This window comes from Schistocerca piceifrons, chromosome 8, assembly GCF_021461385.2.
Source record: "Schistocerca piceifrons isolate TAMUIC-IGC-003096 chromosome 8, iqSchPice1.1, whole genome shotgun sequence".
Classification (NCBI taxonomy): domain Eukaryota; kingdom Metazoa; phylum Arthropoda; class Insecta; order Orthoptera; family Acrididae; genus Schistocerca; species Schistocerca piceifrons.
This window is the reverse complement of record NC_060145.1, coordinates 127,611,758-127,631,981: the sequence shown is the minus strand read 5'-3', so window position 1 is coordinate 127,631,981 and position 20,224 is coordinate 127,611,758. Positions and strand designations below refer to the sequence as shown.

Below are 20,224 nucleotides of genomic sequence, written 5' to 3'. Positions count from 1 at the left end.
AGCCTTTTCCAGATGCCAACACCTGGTTACCATCTTTTTTGATCTATGAAAAGCATGTGACATGACCTGGCGATATTATATCCTTGCCACATTATACGAATGGGGTCTCAGAGGCCCGCTCCCGATTTTTATCCAAAATTTCCTGTCACTTCACGTCAATGTTGGTGCCTCCCATAGTCCCCCCCTCCTCTCCCCCCCCCCCCATATCTAGGATAATGGGGTCCTGCAGGGCTCTGTATTGAGTGTATCTCTATTTTTAGTGCCCATTAATGGTCTGGCAGCAGTTGTAGGGCTGCTCGTCTCACGTTCTCTGTATGCAGATGACTTCTGCATTTCGTACTGCTCCTCCAATACTGGTGTTGCTGAGCAGCACCTACAGGGATCCATCCACAAGGCACAGTCATGGGCTTTAGCCCACAGTTTCCAGTTTTCGGCCACAAAGTCGTGTGTTATGCACTTCTGTTGGTGTCGTGCTGTTCATCTGTAACCAGAACTTTACCTTAATGACAATCCACTCACGGTAGTTGAGACTTATCAATTCTTAGGATGGTTTTCGTTACCTGATTGACTTGACTTATTCACCTTTGTCAGCTTAAGCAGAAGTGCTAGCAGCACCTCAGTGCCCTTTGCTGCCTGAGCAACACCAACTGGGGTGCAGATCACTCTATGCTGCTGCAGCTCTACAGAGCCCTTGTTCAACCCTGCCTTGACTATGGGAGTCTGGTTTATGGTTCAGCGGTGCCCTCAGTGTTGCGTTTAGTCGACCCAGTGCACCACTGTGGGTTTTATCATTCTATGTAAGTTTTCATGCATGTCCTTTGATCTTTGTGTTATCCACTCTAATGCTTTTAGGCTGGATGTTTTAATGTGGCACAGAGTGGCTGCTTTTCCTTTGTATTCACATGGTCAGCCAGCCATGGTCATCTGCTCTCTTGTTTTTATCCCTTCTACCTATTTCTTGCTTCTCTCTGTGGTTTTCTTTTCATGTTTTTTCCATAGTAGTGTTGGTTTTCCTCCTGTTGTTCTTCTGGTTCTTACACTCTCCTGTTATTGTGCCGTATGTCTCCTTTCTTTTCTTCTCTCCCTTGTGTAATTATTTTCTGGGGACAAGGGACCTGTGACCTCATAGTTTGGTCCCTTCCCGCCTTCCTTTTAACCAATCTTATCCACAGTAGCAAAACACTGGTTCATCTGATAAATCCCATCTATTCATATTGCTTCTGGTTTTTACAGTTCAGTCAGTTCAAAGACTTCCATATGTTCCACTCTGCTGCATTCTTTGGGGAGGGGGCAAGTTTTCCTTCCCATGGTGTATACCAGTTTCAGATGTGGACTTCTTTTCATGGCATTTTTCTACTCTGATTTGTTGCATTATATTAGTGAGCTCTCTTATTGCATGCAGAAAATTCCTCCTTGATTTAATTCACCAGCAGGCTTCATTATATCCAAAAAGGGGGTGGATTGTAGATGTAAATGATTTAGTTTTTTTTCCCTTCTTCTCTGCAACTTTGTGTTGACACTAAGAGTAGTGATACTGGCTAGGCAGTATAACCTGTCAGTATGTGTTGATCTCAAACAACCTGTGATAATACAGCATGATTCATTAATGGTATGTTTACCTTTCTCTTGTGACTGGAGCTATACCACACAGAACATGCATACCCTGTGTGTGAGTAGCACAAGGTTAAAAAAGGAAGAAGTAGGAAGATCAGGGTTTGACTTCCCATTGACATCAAGGTCTTTAGAGATGGAACACAAGCTCAGAATGTTTCAAGGATGGGGAAGACAATTGGCCACGTCCTTTGAAAGGAATCACTCCAGAAATTGCCTGTAGCAATTTAGGGAAATGACAGAAAACCTAAATCTGGATGGCTGGACATGGTTTTGAACCATTGTCCTCCAAAATGAGAGTGCAGTGTGCTACTCACTGTACCACCATGCTTGGTCAAAAGACTAAATGTGTAGTCTTTACTGTTCTGGGTTGTGCACACCACGTAGTACCTGCTAGTTTGTCGACAGTATTGTTTCTAGCAGCTATTTTAGGCAACATGTTTCTACATTGTTTCCTGTGAGTGAGTGCTCTATCTGATGTGACATCCAGGCATTTTGGGGTTGTGTAATGCTCCAGCTGCATTCACTCCAATGCTGCTTGTGGCATCTTTGACACCTGTCTATTCTTCAGGTGAAAAACAGAAAGGAAAAAAAAAAAACAAATATTTACATTGTCAAGGGGATAGGTTTGAATTGGTTTTTCTTGTAATGTCAGCCATTGTTCAAGAGCTACTGATAGAGCCTTTTTGATGGTCTCATATTTATTTTCTTGGGCTATAAGGGCACAGTCATCTGCAAACCTTGAGTGCATTCTTGGAGTGAATGGTCTCTGTTGTAGATATTGAAAACCAATGAAGCCAGCACACTAAGCCACTCTTCTGTATTCTTGACCCACTTCTTTTCCATTGAAAACTGACAAAGAATCTTATAACATTACTGTTCTGCAAATGGTACTGCAACATATTGTAAAAAATTATCACTTGACCAATTGAACCAGAAGGAGGCTACAATAACTGTGATCAAAATATAAGTTTCATCAGTGATAGTTTTTTGACAGTATAATGCAGTACCATACCCAGAAAAGCTTTGTGTTACATGACTCTGGCCATGGTAGTCTACACAAAGAATACTCTGTTTTGGAGGAGAAAACCAATCATTTGTGTTGTGCCATAGCTTTTATTTAGTGCATATATTTTCCATAATAACAGTTGCTGGTTGACTGTGCTGTAAGCAGCTGCTAAGTTTAAGAACAGAGCCCCAGTGATTTGACTTTCCTCAAGTCCATCCTTAATGTTTTTTGTTAGTTTCAGTACCAATAATGTCCAACTTTGCCTGTTCTGAAGCCTGCTTGTTGTGGCATCAGAAGAGGCTCCAGTACATCTGCAAGTCTATTGAGTATAATATGCCATACTAATGACATTGGCCTGTATTTATTAGGGTCATCTGGTTCACTGCTAGGTTTTAGAGTGGCTTTCATTTTTTATATGTTGCAGAGTGCCATGCAGTTCCAGATAAGAGTGACCACAGGTCCAAATTTTTTTTATCTGTTCCATGGATATGTCATCAAGGCTGGCTGCCTTGTGTCTTTTGCAGTTATCAGTTGCTTCATTGAATTCTGTTGTAGTCAATGGCTTAGAGGTTTCATTTCTCTCTTGTGTATGGTCTCATTCCGTTTTGCTATTTTTAGCTTCATATTGTATTTATCTAGGGGCCTCCCCACAGAACATTGTACTACTATGTTCGGGCATCCCCTGGGTAATAGCTACAGCTGGCTAACTATCTAAACCAGAAGCATCACCGTCAATGGTCATTTGATATTTAATAATCATTGGGGGTTGTAAAGCAGTAGTATGGAGAAGAGCAGAAGAGTTATGGACAATATATGCCTGGTTATAGGAATCAGCCAGGAGGAAGACTACTTGAGTTCCGCAATAAATCCCGCCTGTTAATATCAAATACATTATTCAAAAATCACGAGAGGAGAAGGTATACTTGGAAAGGTCTGGAGATGTGGGAAGATTCATGCTGGATGTATCATTGTCAAACAGATTTCAAAAGCAGGTATTGGATTGTAAGGTGTACCCAAGAGGAAATATAGTAGAGTCAGATCACAATTTAGTAGTTACGATGAATAGGCCCAAAAGAATCAATACACAAAGAAATGGGATACTGAAGTAGAATACTACAGCAGGCAGTTCAGTTTAAGAGTAATGGATTTGTCTAATAAGGGTAATTACAGAAGTTTGACAGACACATACAGGTACAAGGAGGGTAACTATGAAGAAACCTTAAGTAATAGAAGAAATTCCTCAGTCGACTGATGAAAGAAGGAAGTACACAAATGATCAGGAAAAGACAGGAATACAGAAATATAAATCACTCAGGAATGATATAAACAGAAAGTTCAAGACAACCAGAGTGAAATGGAAGCGGGAGAAGTGTGAACAAATTGAAAAATAAATGACCATCAGAAGGACTGACTCAGCAAATAGAAAATTCAAAACAACCTTTGATGAAATTAAAGGCAAGTGTGGTAACATTAAGGGTGCAATGAGAATTCCACTGCTAAATGCAGAATCAGAATTTAAAAGAGCTTTGGACAATTTGCAGTCCAATAAGATTGAAAGGGCAGATAAAGTTCTATCAGATATTCTTAAATCAATGGGGGAAGTGGCAACCAACCAACCAACTATTGAAGATGGTGTGTAGAATATATGAGACTTGCAATGTACCATTAGACTTTCATAAATATATCACCTATGCAGTTCTGAAGACAGCAAGAGCAGATAATTGGGGAACCTGTCACACAATGAGCTTACCATGAGCTGGTAAGGATAACATTCAGAAGAACGGAAAACATAGTTGAGGCTCTATTAAATGATCACCATTCTGGCTTTCAGAAAGGTAAGGGCACCAGACAGGCACTTTTGACATTGCAGTTGATAACAGAAGTAAGGCTTAAAGATTTGCTAATGGCACTGTATCCTTGGTAAAAGTTAGGAAGTTTCCAATGAATATTGGAAGCAAAATAACACATGGTGGATAAAGCAAGGATGTAAACATCAGATTGGGACAGGCAAAGAGGGCATTCATGGCCAAGAGAAGTCTGCTAGTATCAAAACATTGGCCTTTATCTAAGAAAGAAATTTCTGAGTAAGTGTGTTTGGAGCTCAGCAGTGTATGTCAGTGAATCATGGACTGTGGGAAAAACGGAAAAGAGGATAATCACAGCATTTGAGATGTGGTGCTATAGAAGGATATAGAAAATCAAGTGAACTGATTAGGAAGAGGAGGTTCTCTGAAGAAACAGTGGAGAAAAAAGCATAAGGAAAATGCTGACAAAGATAAAGGACAATGTGAGAGTGCATGTGAAAATGCACCAGACAATAATGTCCATGTTGCTAGGGGGAACTGTAAAGGGTAAAAACTGTAAGAGAAGACAGAAACTGGAATGCATCCAACAAGTAACTGAAGATGTAGGGTGCAAGCGCTACTTTGAGGTGAAGAGGTTGGCACAAGAGATGAATTCGCAATGGGTCACATCAGTCAGCTGGAAGACTGACAACTCAAATGAAAACAACGTGCTCACGCTGTGCCTGACAACAGCATTCACAGTGAGCTGCATTGTAGCCAGTGCAGTGTTGTTTTAGAACAGTAAACTAATTACTTTAACCTAAGCTTTCTCATCCTCTTTCAATTTTGAGGTCTGCTATGCTATGAGAACTGAAGTGATTAACACCCAACGAAGTAACCTGTTACATGCTCACCAACAACCTCTTGTGACAAACTTGCAGAAATTTTTGGAAAATGCAGACAGGATGGATTCCTTTTGAAAGGGGAAACTAAATGTAACAAAAAATGGCTGTTATAATTTGTATGTGCAGAACACATTGTTAAGCTACAATAATTGACTTTTAACAGCAATGTCCCCAAGAACCATGGACTTCATTGTGATGGTTTGGCTTGTGTGACTCAATGATACACACAGCCATACCACACGTGCAACCACAATGGAGGGGTATTTGTAGAGTGCCAAATTAACCTGTGGTTCCTGAAGAGGGTCCGCAGCCTTTTCAGTAGTTATAGAGACAACAGTCTTGATGATTGACTGATCTGGCCTTGTAACACTAGCCAACATGGCCTTGCTGTGCTGGTACTCGTAACAGCTGAAAGCAAGATGAAACTACAGTTGCTATTTTCCCTGAAAGCTTTCAGCTCTACTGTATGGCTTAATGATGATGACATTCCCTTAATGATGATGACATCCCCTTGGGTAAAATAATCCAGAGGTAAAACCAGACCCCCATTTAGATCTCTGGGGAGGAACTACTCCGGAGGATGCTGTCATCAGGAAAAACAGAACTGGATTTTCTATGGGTAAGAGCATGGAATGTTAGTTCCCTTAGTTGCATAGGTATGTTAGACAATTTAAAAAGGGAAACTGATAGTTTGAAGTTCAAAACAGTGGGAAGTGGTGAACTGCAGCAGCAGGAAAACAGGATATCTGGTCAAGTCAGTACATTGTCATCAACAGAAAATCAAATAGGGGATCTGCATGGCTAGGCCCAATAACAAATAAGAAAACTGGTATGCAGGTAAGCTATTCTAGAGAACTGACAGAAAACTGGAACACCTAAGTGGAAATAAGCCCCTGGGTTACACAATACTACTTCAGAATTACTAAGATTCATGGGAGAGCAAGCCATAACAAAATTATTCTATGGGATGTGAAAGATATCTGATAAAAGTTGTTTCAAAAAGTACTTCACAACTTCGAAAATTCATATAAATTAATTCATAGTACCTACAGAGGTGATTTTAGTGTCCATTTGTAGGGAAATACATAAAGTTTCTTCTCACATAGTTTGTTAGTGCCAAATCTCACTGTAAGGAGTGCTAGCAGCATTTGCGTTAAAGATGGCTGCCTTCACTGGACCCAAGCGTGCTAGCTGTGTGTTTTGGTTTGAAGAATCGAAGTCAGTGACAACAGTTCAGCATAATTTCCATACCAAGTACGATGAAGATCCTCCTAGTAGGCCTACAGTTCATGAGTGGCATGACTTTATGAGTGTACCCTTTTTTTCCATGAGAGATCCATCAATGGGATAGTGTACCTGGAAATGTTACAACTATTTTTGATACCACAGATCGATGAGTATGACCAAGAATGAAATGTTTAGTTCACGCGAGATGGTGCACCACCCCACTACCTGGTTGACATCACAGATTTTCTGTGACCTCTTTCCAGGGCAATGGAATGGCCGTGATGTGCCAATTGCATGGCCCCCACATTCCTCAGACCTGACACCACATTTTTCTTTTTTTTATGGAGATTCATCAAGGATCTCATGTATGTACCTCCTGTCCTGCTTCTCTACCTGAACTTGGAGCAAGAATTTATGGTGCCACTGAGCAAGCTACACCTTTAATGCTACAGCAAGTTTGGGAAGAAATTGACTTCCGATGGGATACGTGCAGGATAACCAACGCATGCCACAGACATCACCTTTAGTTTAAGGTAAAAACTTGATGTCTTTCCCTACAAAATAACACTAAGCCCAGCTCTACATCTCCTTTCAATAAATTTACATGAATTTTTAAAGGTGTAAAGTCCATTTTGAAATACTCTCTATAAGCAAAATAATCTGAAAACTCATGAAGAATATAGTAATTCCAATTTCAGAGAGGACAGATGCTGACATACAAAAACTACTGAACCACCAGTTAAATAAGTCATGATGGAAAAATACTGTTACAAATTCTTTACAGAAGAATGGAAAAGCCGGTAGAAGCTGACCTTGGGGAAAATCATCATGGATTACAGAGAAAAGTAGGAAAACGCAAAGCAATACTAACCCCACAGTGTGTCCTAGAAGAAAGGTTGGAGAAAGGCAACCTACATTATAGCATTTGTACATTTAGAGAAGTCTTTTAACAATACTTACTGGACTAAACTCTGTAATTTTGAAGATCAAAAGAATATAATAAAGGAAGAAAAGCATTGTTCGCAACTTATACACAAACCAGACTGCAATTATGAGAGTTGAAGGACATGAAACGGAAACAGTGGTTGATAGGGGAGTGAGGTAGGTCTGCAGCCTATCCCCGATGTTGTTCATTTCGTACACTGAGTAAACTATGTACAAAACTATGGAGAAATTTAGAAATAGAGTTGAAATTCAGTGGATTTGGAAGAGCAGTTGAATGGAATAAATAGCATTTTGAGAAGATATTATAAGATAAACAGTAATGGAATGTAGATGAATATATTATTTTAGAAATACTAACAAAGAGATAGAGGGGCTGGCCAGTACTTACCTCAGCTCAGTACAGCCGATAGATACACATAAAACAGAACTGAAAATTTACATTCCTAGCTTTCGGAACTTTGTTCCTTCATCAGGGAGGAGAGAGGGGAAAAAAGGGAAGAAGGGAAAGTGGATTCAGTTACTCACAACCCAGGTTATGAAGCAACAGGGAAAGGTAAACAGGGAGGGTAGCAAGGATGGAGGCATGGTTGTCAGAGTGAAGCCAAAGATATTCTACTGTAAGTGCTGTGCCAGCTTCAAACCAAAGAGGATGCATACAGAAGTAAAGAGGTATATAGTATAAAGATAAACACATGCCTGCACTGCACAGCCTTTTACATCGGCATGACAACTACTAAACTGGCTGAGCGCATGAACGGACACAGACGAACTGTCCGCCTAGGAGATGCCCAATACCCAGTAGCGGAGCATGCCCTCCAGCATAATTCTAGGGACCTAGGAACCTGCTACACCGTATGTGCCATTTGGCTTCTCCCACCCAACACCAGTCCCTCTGAACTGCGGAGATGGGAACTTGCACTCCAACACATCCTTTCATCCCGCCTTCCCCCTGGACTGAACCTACGTTAAACAACCTCACTCCCATTCACTCTTCAGTCTTCTCCTCTTTCCCTTTCCTCTTTAGCCATTCACGCATCTTTTCATCCTACATAGTTGTGTTTATCTTTATACTATATACCTCTTTACTTCTGTATGCATCCTCTTTGGTTTGAAGCTGGCACAGTACTTACAGTAGAATATCTTTGGCTTCCCTCTGACAACCATGCCTCCATCCTTGCTACCCTCCCTGTCTACCTTTCCCTGTTGCTTCATAACCTGGGTTGTGAGTAACTGAATCCACTTTCCCTTCTTCCCTTTTTTCCCCTCTCTCCTCCCTGATGAAGGAACAAAGTTCCGAAAGCTAGGAATGTAAATTTTCAGTTCTGTTTTATGTGTATCTATCGGCTGTACTGAGCTGAGGTAAGTACTGGCCAGCCCCTCTATCTCTTTGTTAGTATTTGTTTCACATCTTATATGAGATTTTCCATATATTATTTTAGAAGTCAGGCAACCACAACCAAACTCACACATGGTAAATAAAATCTTCTGCACTGTTTGTTAAGATACTTTCATCAGAAAGACATGACCAGTTTTGCATCAGTGACATAGGATTCCAATTGGTGCAAATTTTCTGTTAAGAGTCAAGAATTTAATCAGTGAAAGAGAAAATGGCATCATCAATTGATAGGCTAGGCCTGACATTGACTGGGAATGTTACGGCTGTTCAGGTGATTAACAATTCTCCTGTATACCAGTTTCTCAAGGAGTTTTGAAAAACTTGTTAGCACGGATATTGGGTGGTAGTTTGTTACATCAGTTTTTTCACCTTTCTTGAAAAGTGGTTTCACATGGGCATATTTTAATCTCAGTGGAACAATACCTTGTTTTAGGGATTCATTAAAACTGTGACATAAGACTGCATTTATATAGCAATGTCAGTGCTTAAGTATCTTCGTTGAAATATTATCAACCCCACAAGAGTTTTTTGACTTCATCTCTCTGATTGTCTTATTGATCTCACTAACTGTTACCGGGACTATCTGCATCTGGCAAACTCTGGCATTTTTAGCTTTGTGCAGAGGGGCTGTCACATCACCCACTGAGCCTTCACAGCCATTTTTTTTCAGCAGCTGTTAAAAAAGTTTATTGAAGATATTAGCAACTTCGTCAGTATGTTTTACAATATTTCCCTCCTGAATTAATTCTGTGTCAGTCATGTACTCTACTTTTTACCACTCTCCCTTTTTATAACTTGCCAGATGGTTTTTGATTTGTTACTTCAGTTATCAATTTCAGATGTTACGTACATAGTTTCGGATTTGTTTATTACCCTTTTTAAAATGTTACAGTGCAATCTAGAGTCCTCCTTTTTGATGGGATCATTAGGTAGCCTTAGGAATTCATATAAATTACTTTTGTTCTACAGGAAATTCTGATCCCTTCAGTAGTCCAGGGTTTCCGTTTTGCGGCCTGAGGATTGTTTCTCAAGATTATTTTTGGGAATACAGCTTCAAACAATGACACAAACTTATTAGAGAACAGATTAAATTCTTCGTTAATATTCCTTTTCATAAATACAGGGGTCCAGTCAATTTGCAGTAAGAGAAGGTTGAAGATTACTAAGTTATCATTATTGACTGGCCTGTCAGTTTTAATGGAGTGTTTCAGTTTATCACGCAGTTTGATATCATTTACTGTAAGCTGACAGATCATTGAGAATTTGTCTTACAATAATATTGCTGCTTCTGTATCTGTCCAGGAATACACTGTCCATTATGCTCTTACAAGTACTAGTTACTCCAGTGGAAAAGATAACTACTGAAATTAGGTTAAATTATTCCGTTAGGTGCTCTAGTTCTGTTCTGCCATTAATTGTAGTTAAGAAGTTAATACTAAAATCACTCATGATAATTAAATTATTGTGTTTTTTATATATTTGTTCAAAACTTGTTCCAAAGGGTTTAGAAACATACATATTTTCTCTGCAGGAGCCCTGTAAATTGCCAAAATTTATAACTGACTTATTATTTGTGGTAATTTCCATTCCACAGACTTCAAAGTGAGAATCTACACTGGAAGTACTTATGTCTAGGAATTTATATTTTACATTAGTTTTAACATATATTGCAGTCCTTCCTTTCTTCTTTATAGTACTACAATAGCTAGCTGCTAAAGACTATCCATCAGTTTGAGGCATTTCAGTTCCGCTTGTCACATGGTGTTCTGTCAGACATGTTACTTGTGCATCGTCATTAATGTCGAGATTTAGAAGTTCCAGTTTGCTTCTGAGACCACTGATGTTTTGGTGGAACACACAGAGTTTACTGCTAATGGTATTTCTTGGTTCGTTGCTATGTTTCGATAGCTTAGCATCTCCCCATAAACTCGGACTGTCTGGCAAATTATTACACCTCGGATTATCACCAGTCTTAACACTTAGCCTAAAAAAGGCTTAGAAATAGATTTATGATGTTCATCGAATGATATTGACCACATTGTTACCTCTTAAGGCTTATTTCCTACTTCACTGAGCACTTTATTCACCACAACTCATTTTTCCAGGCCATTTAGATGCAGTCCATGAATCATGAGAAATTGGTGGCCAATATTGTTTATATTCACTGTAGTAACACTTCTGAAGTATTTAGCAAATGAGTCATATTGTTCATCAGCTACGCTTATTTCATGATTCATGCAGGACCATTGTGGTAGATCATGATGATGCAGGATGTTGATAACAACGACATTAGTAGTAGTTAAGTGACTCAAACATTCCTTTAGTTCCTGACAAGAATTTGATATTTCGTTTTTAAAGATATCATTCAATCCTCCAATTAGCACAACCTAATCATTAGTGGATAACTTGCTGACCTCTGCCGAGTTGGCATGTTTCCTCACTTCAGTTAAACCTGCACCTGACTTGATGAATCCCATAGCACCAATCATTGTAGATGCCTCATTTAGTATATGAGAGGTGATTCTGTCCCTGTGACTGTCGACAATAAGCATCAGTTTTCTTCTTGATTTTTCTTCCTTGGAGCTTAGAGATTGTGGATGATGGTGTTCGGGAGTAGCTGCATGTTGATCAGACTGATTACCTTCAGAGCTGTTATTCACCTTAGCACTACTTATTTGAGTGTCTGTCGTATGCCAATTGAGTGTACCTTTGGTGATACATCATGATGAAAGGGTTTTGTCACTGTAAACACTGTGATCCTTAGAACTTTTTTTCACTTGTATGACTGGCAAGCACTTATTTGTGATGTATATATCAGAAATCTCAGAGAGATCTGGGCTGTTGTTCTTATTGAGTCTGCATAATTCACTCTTCCACACTTGTACATAATGTACATTATTCTTTAGTGAGGGGACTGGTTCGCCACATTGATAATGAAATGTGCTTTTGTGTATATATGTAGGATTAGAAGGACTAAATAAATAAAAAAAATCTTTATGAGGATCATTCTGATATCTAGTATTGGTGCCATTAGCTGAGCTGAACTAAGGTTGAGCTGTTCATTTGAAGAGAAGGTGTGTTAGTACTGGAGGAAAACAAAGGCATACCACATCCAGTGCCATGTCTAATGAAGCAAACTCAACTTTTGGGTTGAGAACAGCTTTTTGTAATCTTGATCTGCTTAATGCTTGGATTTTCACTCTAATATTTAGTTATTAAAATATTATTTTATTGTTAAAATGTTACATGTGTGTAATACGACATTTTAATGTTACATTAGGTTGTTGGATGGGGCCGGGATGAACTGGGCAACAGAGTCACTGATTTACCACGCAAGGCAAATGTTCCTATTGTGTCCAGAGAAGACTGCATAAACAGCCGGAAGGATTTTATTTTCCTCGCCAATGAACGGACATTCTGTGGAGGCTTTCGGAATGGTTAGTGCCACTAGTAGTTTCATCAGATCAATATAAATTGAGATAAAGACATATATAGGAACTGAGTCATGCAAACAGTGGTAACATGTAAATTGGCTCACTAATGATTAAGCAAATAACAAACATTAAATGAGGTACTATGTAAACTTCAGATGGATTAACTGCAAGCAACAGTTGATTACACTTTGTGACACAGTATGGTGGATTCTTCCCTCTGTTAAGTTTTTCTATTCCCATAAATAGAGAAGGTTTTTTTTCCTGAGTCTCTATTTTGTTTTCAATATGTTTATCTATTGGCATGTGACAGTCACATGAGTCACAACACATTATTTAGATTTAATTTCACTTGAATTTATTGTTCAGGTTATAACTTTGGTTGTTCTGTTTACCTAGATGTAATTGATTTCCATTAGGACACTCATAATTTTAAAATATATAATTAAAAGATGCTAGTACTACAGTTCACAGCATGCAAAACTCTATGAGCTAATCAGTCTATTAGAGAAAGGTCACCGCTGGCAACAGAAAGCTAAGCATTGTTACTGACCAGTAACATATTTGAAATGACGTAACACTGATTATCCTCTGAAATAATTATACATAAAATTCTGAGCCACTTGCAGTTTTTGCTTCAGATTTTGCCCTAACCACAGTTTGATTCTGACTTCTGAGTACCTACTTTTGTTACCTTAATTTTTCTGTATGATATGATGTACAGCACAACTAATTAATTAATTTCATGTAATTTACCTTAATTTGCAATATGGCGCCCCATACATGTAAACAAGGGGATCCACATTGCTCAAGAATAATAATGTACATCTATTTTTTCTAAATTTCTAACCAGCAACATTTTCTGTATGTCAAAGTCCCATTACTTCTTGTAGTTCATCCAAAACAGTAAAATCTGCCTCACCCAATTTTCAAAGCATAATGTAGTTTACAAAATAACAGTTTACTCTTACATCCATCTTTAGGTAATTGGACATCACCCAAAATTGGCTCTTAATGGTTAGCAATCCCACAAGAATGACCTATGTTGGTAGAGATGTGGTGACCTTTGCAACTTACCTTAGAAGACAAACCAAAGAAAGGCAAACCTATGCTTATAGTGTTTTTATATCTAGAAAAAGCTTTTAAAACTGTTACTAGAATATGCTCTTTGAAAGCCCCAATGTGGCAGGGAAGGGCACCCATACCCAGGGACAAAGGGTGCCATCCTGTCCCCTCCCATCCCCTAGTTCTCAGGACAAGGGAAAAAATATAATGTAGTCAGACATTTTTCTTTCGAGAAAATGATTTAAAAGTAGGCATTATGTAGGTTTTTAACAGGGTCAGACCTGAAATTTTTATGTCTACTTAAAAGCTGCCATTCATCTTTAGAGTATAAAAAAATAATCGATACACCCAGGTCGTGGCCTACCCTACAAGCTATGATATGGGCGCTGTTGGTAACAGGGATAACGTATAGGGACCAAAACATTTGTGACAAGTACAAAAAATATATGTGATTTTATTGGAGCGATCACCAATGTACATAACTGAGAGGTGGAAGTTTGAATGGTAAATGCAGAACTAAGAAGAATTTTGAAAATATACTCAACTAGAGGAAGTGTAGTTCAATGATTTCCCTGGATATGTTGTAGTTACATTAATTAACCCAACACTGTTACATATTACTCTCCATTTATTGCATCTAGTTTCAACAGTCGAACTTCACTTTTTCATGTCCAGAAACCAATCGTAGTTTTCCATTCAAGTATTAGGCCATGTTTAGGGCTTCTTTCTTGTCCAAATCATTGAGGTTGCATCTGCAGGGGCAGTTTGGACAGGACAGGATGTGTTCCATGTCTTGCACAGCACCAAAATCACTTATCATTCAAATTACCATGACCCCACATGATCATAGTATTTTTCACTGGTGCCATGCATGTTCTTAGGCAGTTAAAGGTCCTCTGTGTTTACCTTTTACAGCATCTTAGCTGTCTAGGGTCACACTCAGTACCAAAAAGAGCATGTTGATTGTTGATGATTTGTCTGAGCTTTTCTGTGAATTTGTGAGATGTTCTTCAGGACCTGAGACTCACAAAATGAGCAGCTCTGTAAAGATTTGGTAGAGGCATAGGTTCCATACACCCTGTTGTGAGTCAACATGTTTTATTAATGCTTGCATAGAACTACTCACGTGGGTGGATCTGGTCCATACTGGGCAGGTGTATTCAGCTGTAGAGAAGCATGGTGCTTTGGTGGTGGGCCTCAGGATAGTAGTTTTTGCTCCCCAAAGGATGACATGGAAGGAGTCTCTAAGAGAGCTTTCTCGAAATGGGAAAGCATAAAATTGATCAGAGAATGCAAGTGTCCCCTGCAAATGTTACCCACAAAGATAACAGCCAATCCTTCCACCACTGGAAATTTGTCTTCAACAGTCAAAGAAATACATTATTTTACACATGTATGGCAACAACTAACACAGACTATTGACTTGAACTGAACTACACACACACACACACACACACACACACACACACACACACAAAACTGTACTGCACTGGCATGTGCTGACAGCACAGTATAAATCACATGTAACAATTACCATATTACATAGTATTACTTAAATGAGTACATATTTTGAATTACAATAAACACATATAAAACCCTGGCAATTTGAATACCAGCTCATTACTGTAAAATATGGTGAGAAGTCTAATTCGATTCAATTTATTAGCGTCCTTGTAGTACATCATCAAAATGACATAGGACTTGTCAATAAACATTACAATTTAAAATACATGTACATGAAAATTTATAATTGAATTTACTTGTCACTTAGACATTACAATTTTAATAGAACTATAAGAACATTAACATAAAAATATACAAGTAGGATAACAACATACAAAAAAAAACTATTGATTCTCACATCAAAGATTATTTCCATTCTTACATTAACACTGTTTCACACTGAGGGAATATGGTATAGTTGTAGGTAAACAACTAGAATTCCCTCATATACAGATTTATTCACACTTAGCGTCTACACGGATACAAGTCCGGAGGCTAACTGCCGTTAGCGTCCAACATGCTCTCCAAAGCCCTCTCCTCAAAGATAGCACACTTACGCACAGAACAAATATCGATTTTTATGGCGCTCTACACTACATAGCCCCCCCCCCCCCCTCCACGCAGTATGGAGTACGTCCCTGTGAATGGGGGGGGGGGGGGGGTGAGAAGTTAGGAAGGTAACGCACAGTTCTTCTGCGTCAGGCGGAAGCGGTCGACTGGTAGGAGACCGGGGGGTGAAGCCCGGTACGTCGACGGTGAAGTCAGCAAGCGACGCCGGCGGCTGAAGACGACGTCCTGTCCTGGAGTGAAGGTGTAGCACTTCGTCAGCCAGCAGGCGGAGAATCACCTTACCAGAAGGCCTAACAAAGGCACGCAAATTGCCACACACAGCACTTCTGCTCAATTTAAAGTGGCGCACCACACGAGATTCTGCACTTCCTCCCTCAATATTGTCACACGCGAGTACCACACACACTGTATCGCCATCTACGACAACAGATAATTTATGTATGTCATCAGGGTGCACATGTGTTGTGAATTCTTGGATGGCACCTGTACGAGCAATGGTAGGGAGGCAGGGAGGTGTGGGAAAGCCATGGCATGGGGAAGCATCTGCTAAGAGGGGGGTGGCAGGTGCACTAGACTGTGCAGGAGACAACCTCGGGCCATCAGCTGACAGACGAGGGAGCATGACCGAAGGCAATGAGGAGCCAGCGTGGGTTGAACGGCGTGACAAAGAGCTGTCACACGAAGATGGTAACACAATGGTAGAATCCGAGTGGTTGGCAGTTCGACTGCGAGGGCTGTGAGGAGTGAAGCCCCGAAAAGATTGGCCACTCGAATTAGATGAACACGGAGAAGGAGCAGTGCTCGGCAGAGAAACACGCTGTGGAAAATCAATACCCAAATGCATGGTGTGGGAAGATGGATGACCGCTTGAAGCAGGAGTGGGAGAAATAGGGGCAGAATCAGGGAGGTTCACCTGAGGCTCAATGAAAGCTGGTTTCACTCGGTTGAGTGAGACCGTGGTTACAGAGTCTTTTATGAGGAGATCCATGTTATTCTCAGAGCGTTTGACGACCTTGTAAGGACCTGTGTAGGGTGACTGAAGCAGGGCTTTGACTGAGTCGTCTCTGAGAAACACGTACTCATAAGAGTCTAGCGTGCGCAGTACGTACGCGCGCAGAGGTGTATGAGCAGCCGGAGGTGGCAGCTGAATTTTGCTTCAGTGCAAGTGCACCCGCTCGAGAAGTGAAGGGAGTTCAGAGGGCCGTGGATGTGGGGTCGGAGTGACTAATTCTCCAGGCAAAACCAGAGGTTGGCCATATACAAACTCGGCTACGGACCCCTTGAGGTCTTCCCTGAAAGTCGCACGAAGGCCAAGAAGCACGAAGGGCAGTGCCTCTGTCCATAGTGAGTCATGGCAATGCAGGGCAGACTTCAGGGTGCAATGCCATTGCTCGACAAGACCATTGCTTTGGGGGTGGTATGCAGAAGTATGAATTTTGACAATACCACACATTTTACATAAGTCAGAGAAAACTGAAGACTCGAATTGTCACCGACCAGGTGAGGTAAACAGGTGAGCCACATCTAGAGATCCACGAATCTAAGAATGCTCGACTTACTGTCTCAGAGGTAATGTTCGGAATAGGCACAGCCTCAGCCCACCAAGTCATCCTGTCAATAGCTGTAAACAAGTAACGGAAACCCTCAGAGGGGGGCAAAGGGCCTACGAGGTCGACATGAACATGGTGAAACCAGCCTGGAGGTTGGGCAAAACAGCCAAGGGGTGGAGAAGTGTGCCTGGAAACTTTGTTCTGTTGACACACCATCCATGCCCTTGCCCAAGACTGACAGTCATGGCGCATGTTTCTCCAGACAAACCGTTCAGCTACCAGACGGGTGGAGGCTTTGACACCGGGGTGTGCTAATGTGTGTAGTTTGTCGAAGACCTGGTGTTGAAGGGGCTTAGGAATGAATGGCCGCAACGTACCAGTCGATTCATCACACCACACTAAGTCAGATATGCCAGGGAAAGTAGAGCGTACCGGTTGGAGAGAGGAGCTGTGGTCTGAAATTAACTGCATGGTATCGGGGTCTGCCAATTGCAACCGAGGTAGGTCCGTTAAGTCAATTAAGGTTGTGACAGCACCAACACGCAAGAGAAAATCAGCGACCACATTGTCCGCTCCTCGGATGTAGCGAATGTCATTTGTAAATTGCAAGATGTAATCAATGTGATGAAAGCGTCGTGGGGGCGGATCAGCCGCAGGATTTTTTATGGCAGGAACCAACGGCTTGTGATCAGTGAGCACATAGAAATCTCGTCCCTCAACATCAGTTCTGAAATGTCTTATGGCCTCATAAACTGCAAGTAGTTCTCTGTCGAATGCTGAGTATTTCTTCTGCGCGTTGTTTAGCTTTTTTGAGAAAAACTGCAGGGGGGGTCGTAACATCGTTGTATGTCTGACTCAGTACTGCGCCGATAGCATTGTCACTAGTGTCAGTAGTGATAAACATTGTGGCATCCGCCCGTGGGTGAGCAATAGTGACAGCGGAGGCCAACAGCTGTTTGAGTTCATTAAATGCCTTGTCCATGTCTGGTGTCCATGGTACCTGGCGGGTGCCAGAAGTTTGTGGGCCAGCGAGAGCATCTGTGAGAAGAGCCTGCACCACAGAAGCGGCTGGCAAATGTTTCCGGTAATAATTAACTGTTCCGATGAACCTGCATAATTCCCTGTAGGTCTGAGGGCGTAGCATCTCAAGAACAGGCTTGATCTTGTCCTGTGGTGGTGTCAGACCATCCGATGACACAACATAACTTAGGAATGTGACGGATGACTGGTGCAATTGAGTCTTTTTATTGTTCAGTTCAATACCAGCGGCTGCTAAAATATCTGTCACGACTTGAACACGCTCCTCACTCTGTTCTAAAGTAGAAGCAAAAACCAATATGTCGTCCATATATATGAAACAAAAGTCTAGATGGGATAAAGTTTGATTGATGAAACGCTGCCACGTTTGGGGTGCATTTTTCAACCCAAACGGCATAAATTTGTATTGGAACAGCCCGAAGGGAGTGGTTATGGCAGTCTTTTCAATGTCCTCCAGAGCCATAGGAATCTGATGAAATGCATGCTTACAGTCCAAAACAGAGAAGTACTTTGCACCTGCGAGTGCATGATTGAAGTCTGCGATGTGTGGGACCGGATATTTATCAATGATGGTGCGGGCATTTAAACGTCTATAGTCTCCGACCGTACGCCAAGTACCGTCTTTCTTTTGGTCAAACAGGATGGGACTAGCCCAGCAACCGGAAGAAGATTCAATTATTCCCTTTTGTAACAGATCGTCCAATTGTTCTTTTGCAATTTTCATAAATTCCAGCTTGAGGCGGTGTGGACATTGCGATATGGGCGGGCCATCGGTTAGATGTAACCGATGAACTGTGCCGTTAGTGACTACTGCAATACGTGGCGCGGCACGATAGTCAGATGTCCGTGAAGCGGAGCAGGCAGTGGCGGACGGGCCAAGCTGTGGCGCTGAGGGCACGGAAGTACAGGTGTGGCACCCACTCGTAGGCTGCATAAAGGCCGCACACGTGTTAACATGGGCGAGGTTGGTGCACTGGTTCTTGGTAGCGGGCCGTGCCGCTACGAGCGCTGTAGGCACAAGTGGGCGTGGCCGGACAACAGATGGCCGTAGTTCATTGCCACAAGCTTGGCAAGTTAATTTTCCATTTGGAACGCAAGGAGCATGAGCACTCGGGCATACCCTATCATTACAAAAGGGGGTGCTGACACAGTTTACAGAGTTCACAACATTGTCGTTAACGTGCGCGGGCACGGGATCACCAGATTGGCACGGACTGACCTTGTCTGTAGCCGACGAGTCGTCTGCTTGTAGTGCCGCGAGGCGTTGTTGTGTGGAGGCCAACTTGTGGTGTATGTCGCGGAGATGCAGCAGCATTTCCATACGTTCCATCCACAACTTAGAAGACTTGGCGCACTCCACTAGCCATTTGTTTGTCCAAGATTGCAGCTCCAAGGATAGGTTTACACACTTCTTAGCACAGCACACATGTTTGGTGTTAGCCAAACTGTCACTCGGCGAAGCGAAAGGAATATGTTTGTTAAGGGAGGGGTAAAACACAGTATTTTGCACAAAATCTAGTGACAACTGATAGTGCTTGAGGAAATTAATTCCGAGAATAGGTTCTTCAATTGTCGACACTAGAAACGTCCACTCCAGCTTGCACTCGGGCAAAAGTTTCACTGTATACAAAGTGGAACCCGAACACTGTAGGGTAGACAAGTTCACTGCACGAAGTACTGTTTTGTGTGGTTGCACTTTATTGGTTGCTAGGCGAACCGGCAGCAAAGAGACATCTGTGCCAGTGTCTACCAGAAAACATACACCTGATCGTAAATCACGAACATAGACTCGACCACACTTACTGTTATTGTCCGAAACGGAGTGCAACATGGATGGTGCCCATTGTTTACATCGCAGGAGGTGGCACCGTAGCCTACCTGCGGTTGAAGTTTGGGTAAGAACACAGTGACTGGCATTTGCGAGCTTGCTCCCTGAATCTCGTGTGGAAGAAACAGTAAGGTTGGGCGGGCCTATGCCCTTGTGGGTAGTTGCTAGGTGACGGAGTATGTGCCCCAGAGTCTTCCACAGAGGCCAGTGCACTGTCGTTGCAAGGAGTTGAAGGTGCAGGCAGGGCGGCTAGTTTAAAAAACTTGTTATCAGCAGCACCAGACAAGAGCGTGGCATCAGAAAGCGTCTTAGTGCGGTCACGTCCAGAATGCAGTGCACGGAGCTCACGTTGCCTGGCGGAG

At 41.6% G+C, this 20,224-nt stretch overlaps 1 protein-coding gene across 1 annotated transcript in view; it reads left to right on the top strand.

The window, feature by feature from the left end:
• Nucleotides 1-20,224, top strand: part of LOC124711973 (serine protease gd-like) — a 175,581-nt gene that overhangs the window by 147,562 nt on the left and 7,795 nt on the right. Inside the window, exon 7 of the mRNA XM_047242256.1 lies at nucleotides 12,158-12,314. Within this exon, the coding sequence (XP_047098212.1) occupies nucleotides 12,158-12,314 (157 nt within the window). The remainder of the gene's footprint in view (nucleotides 1-12,157; nucleotides 12,315-20,224) is intronic.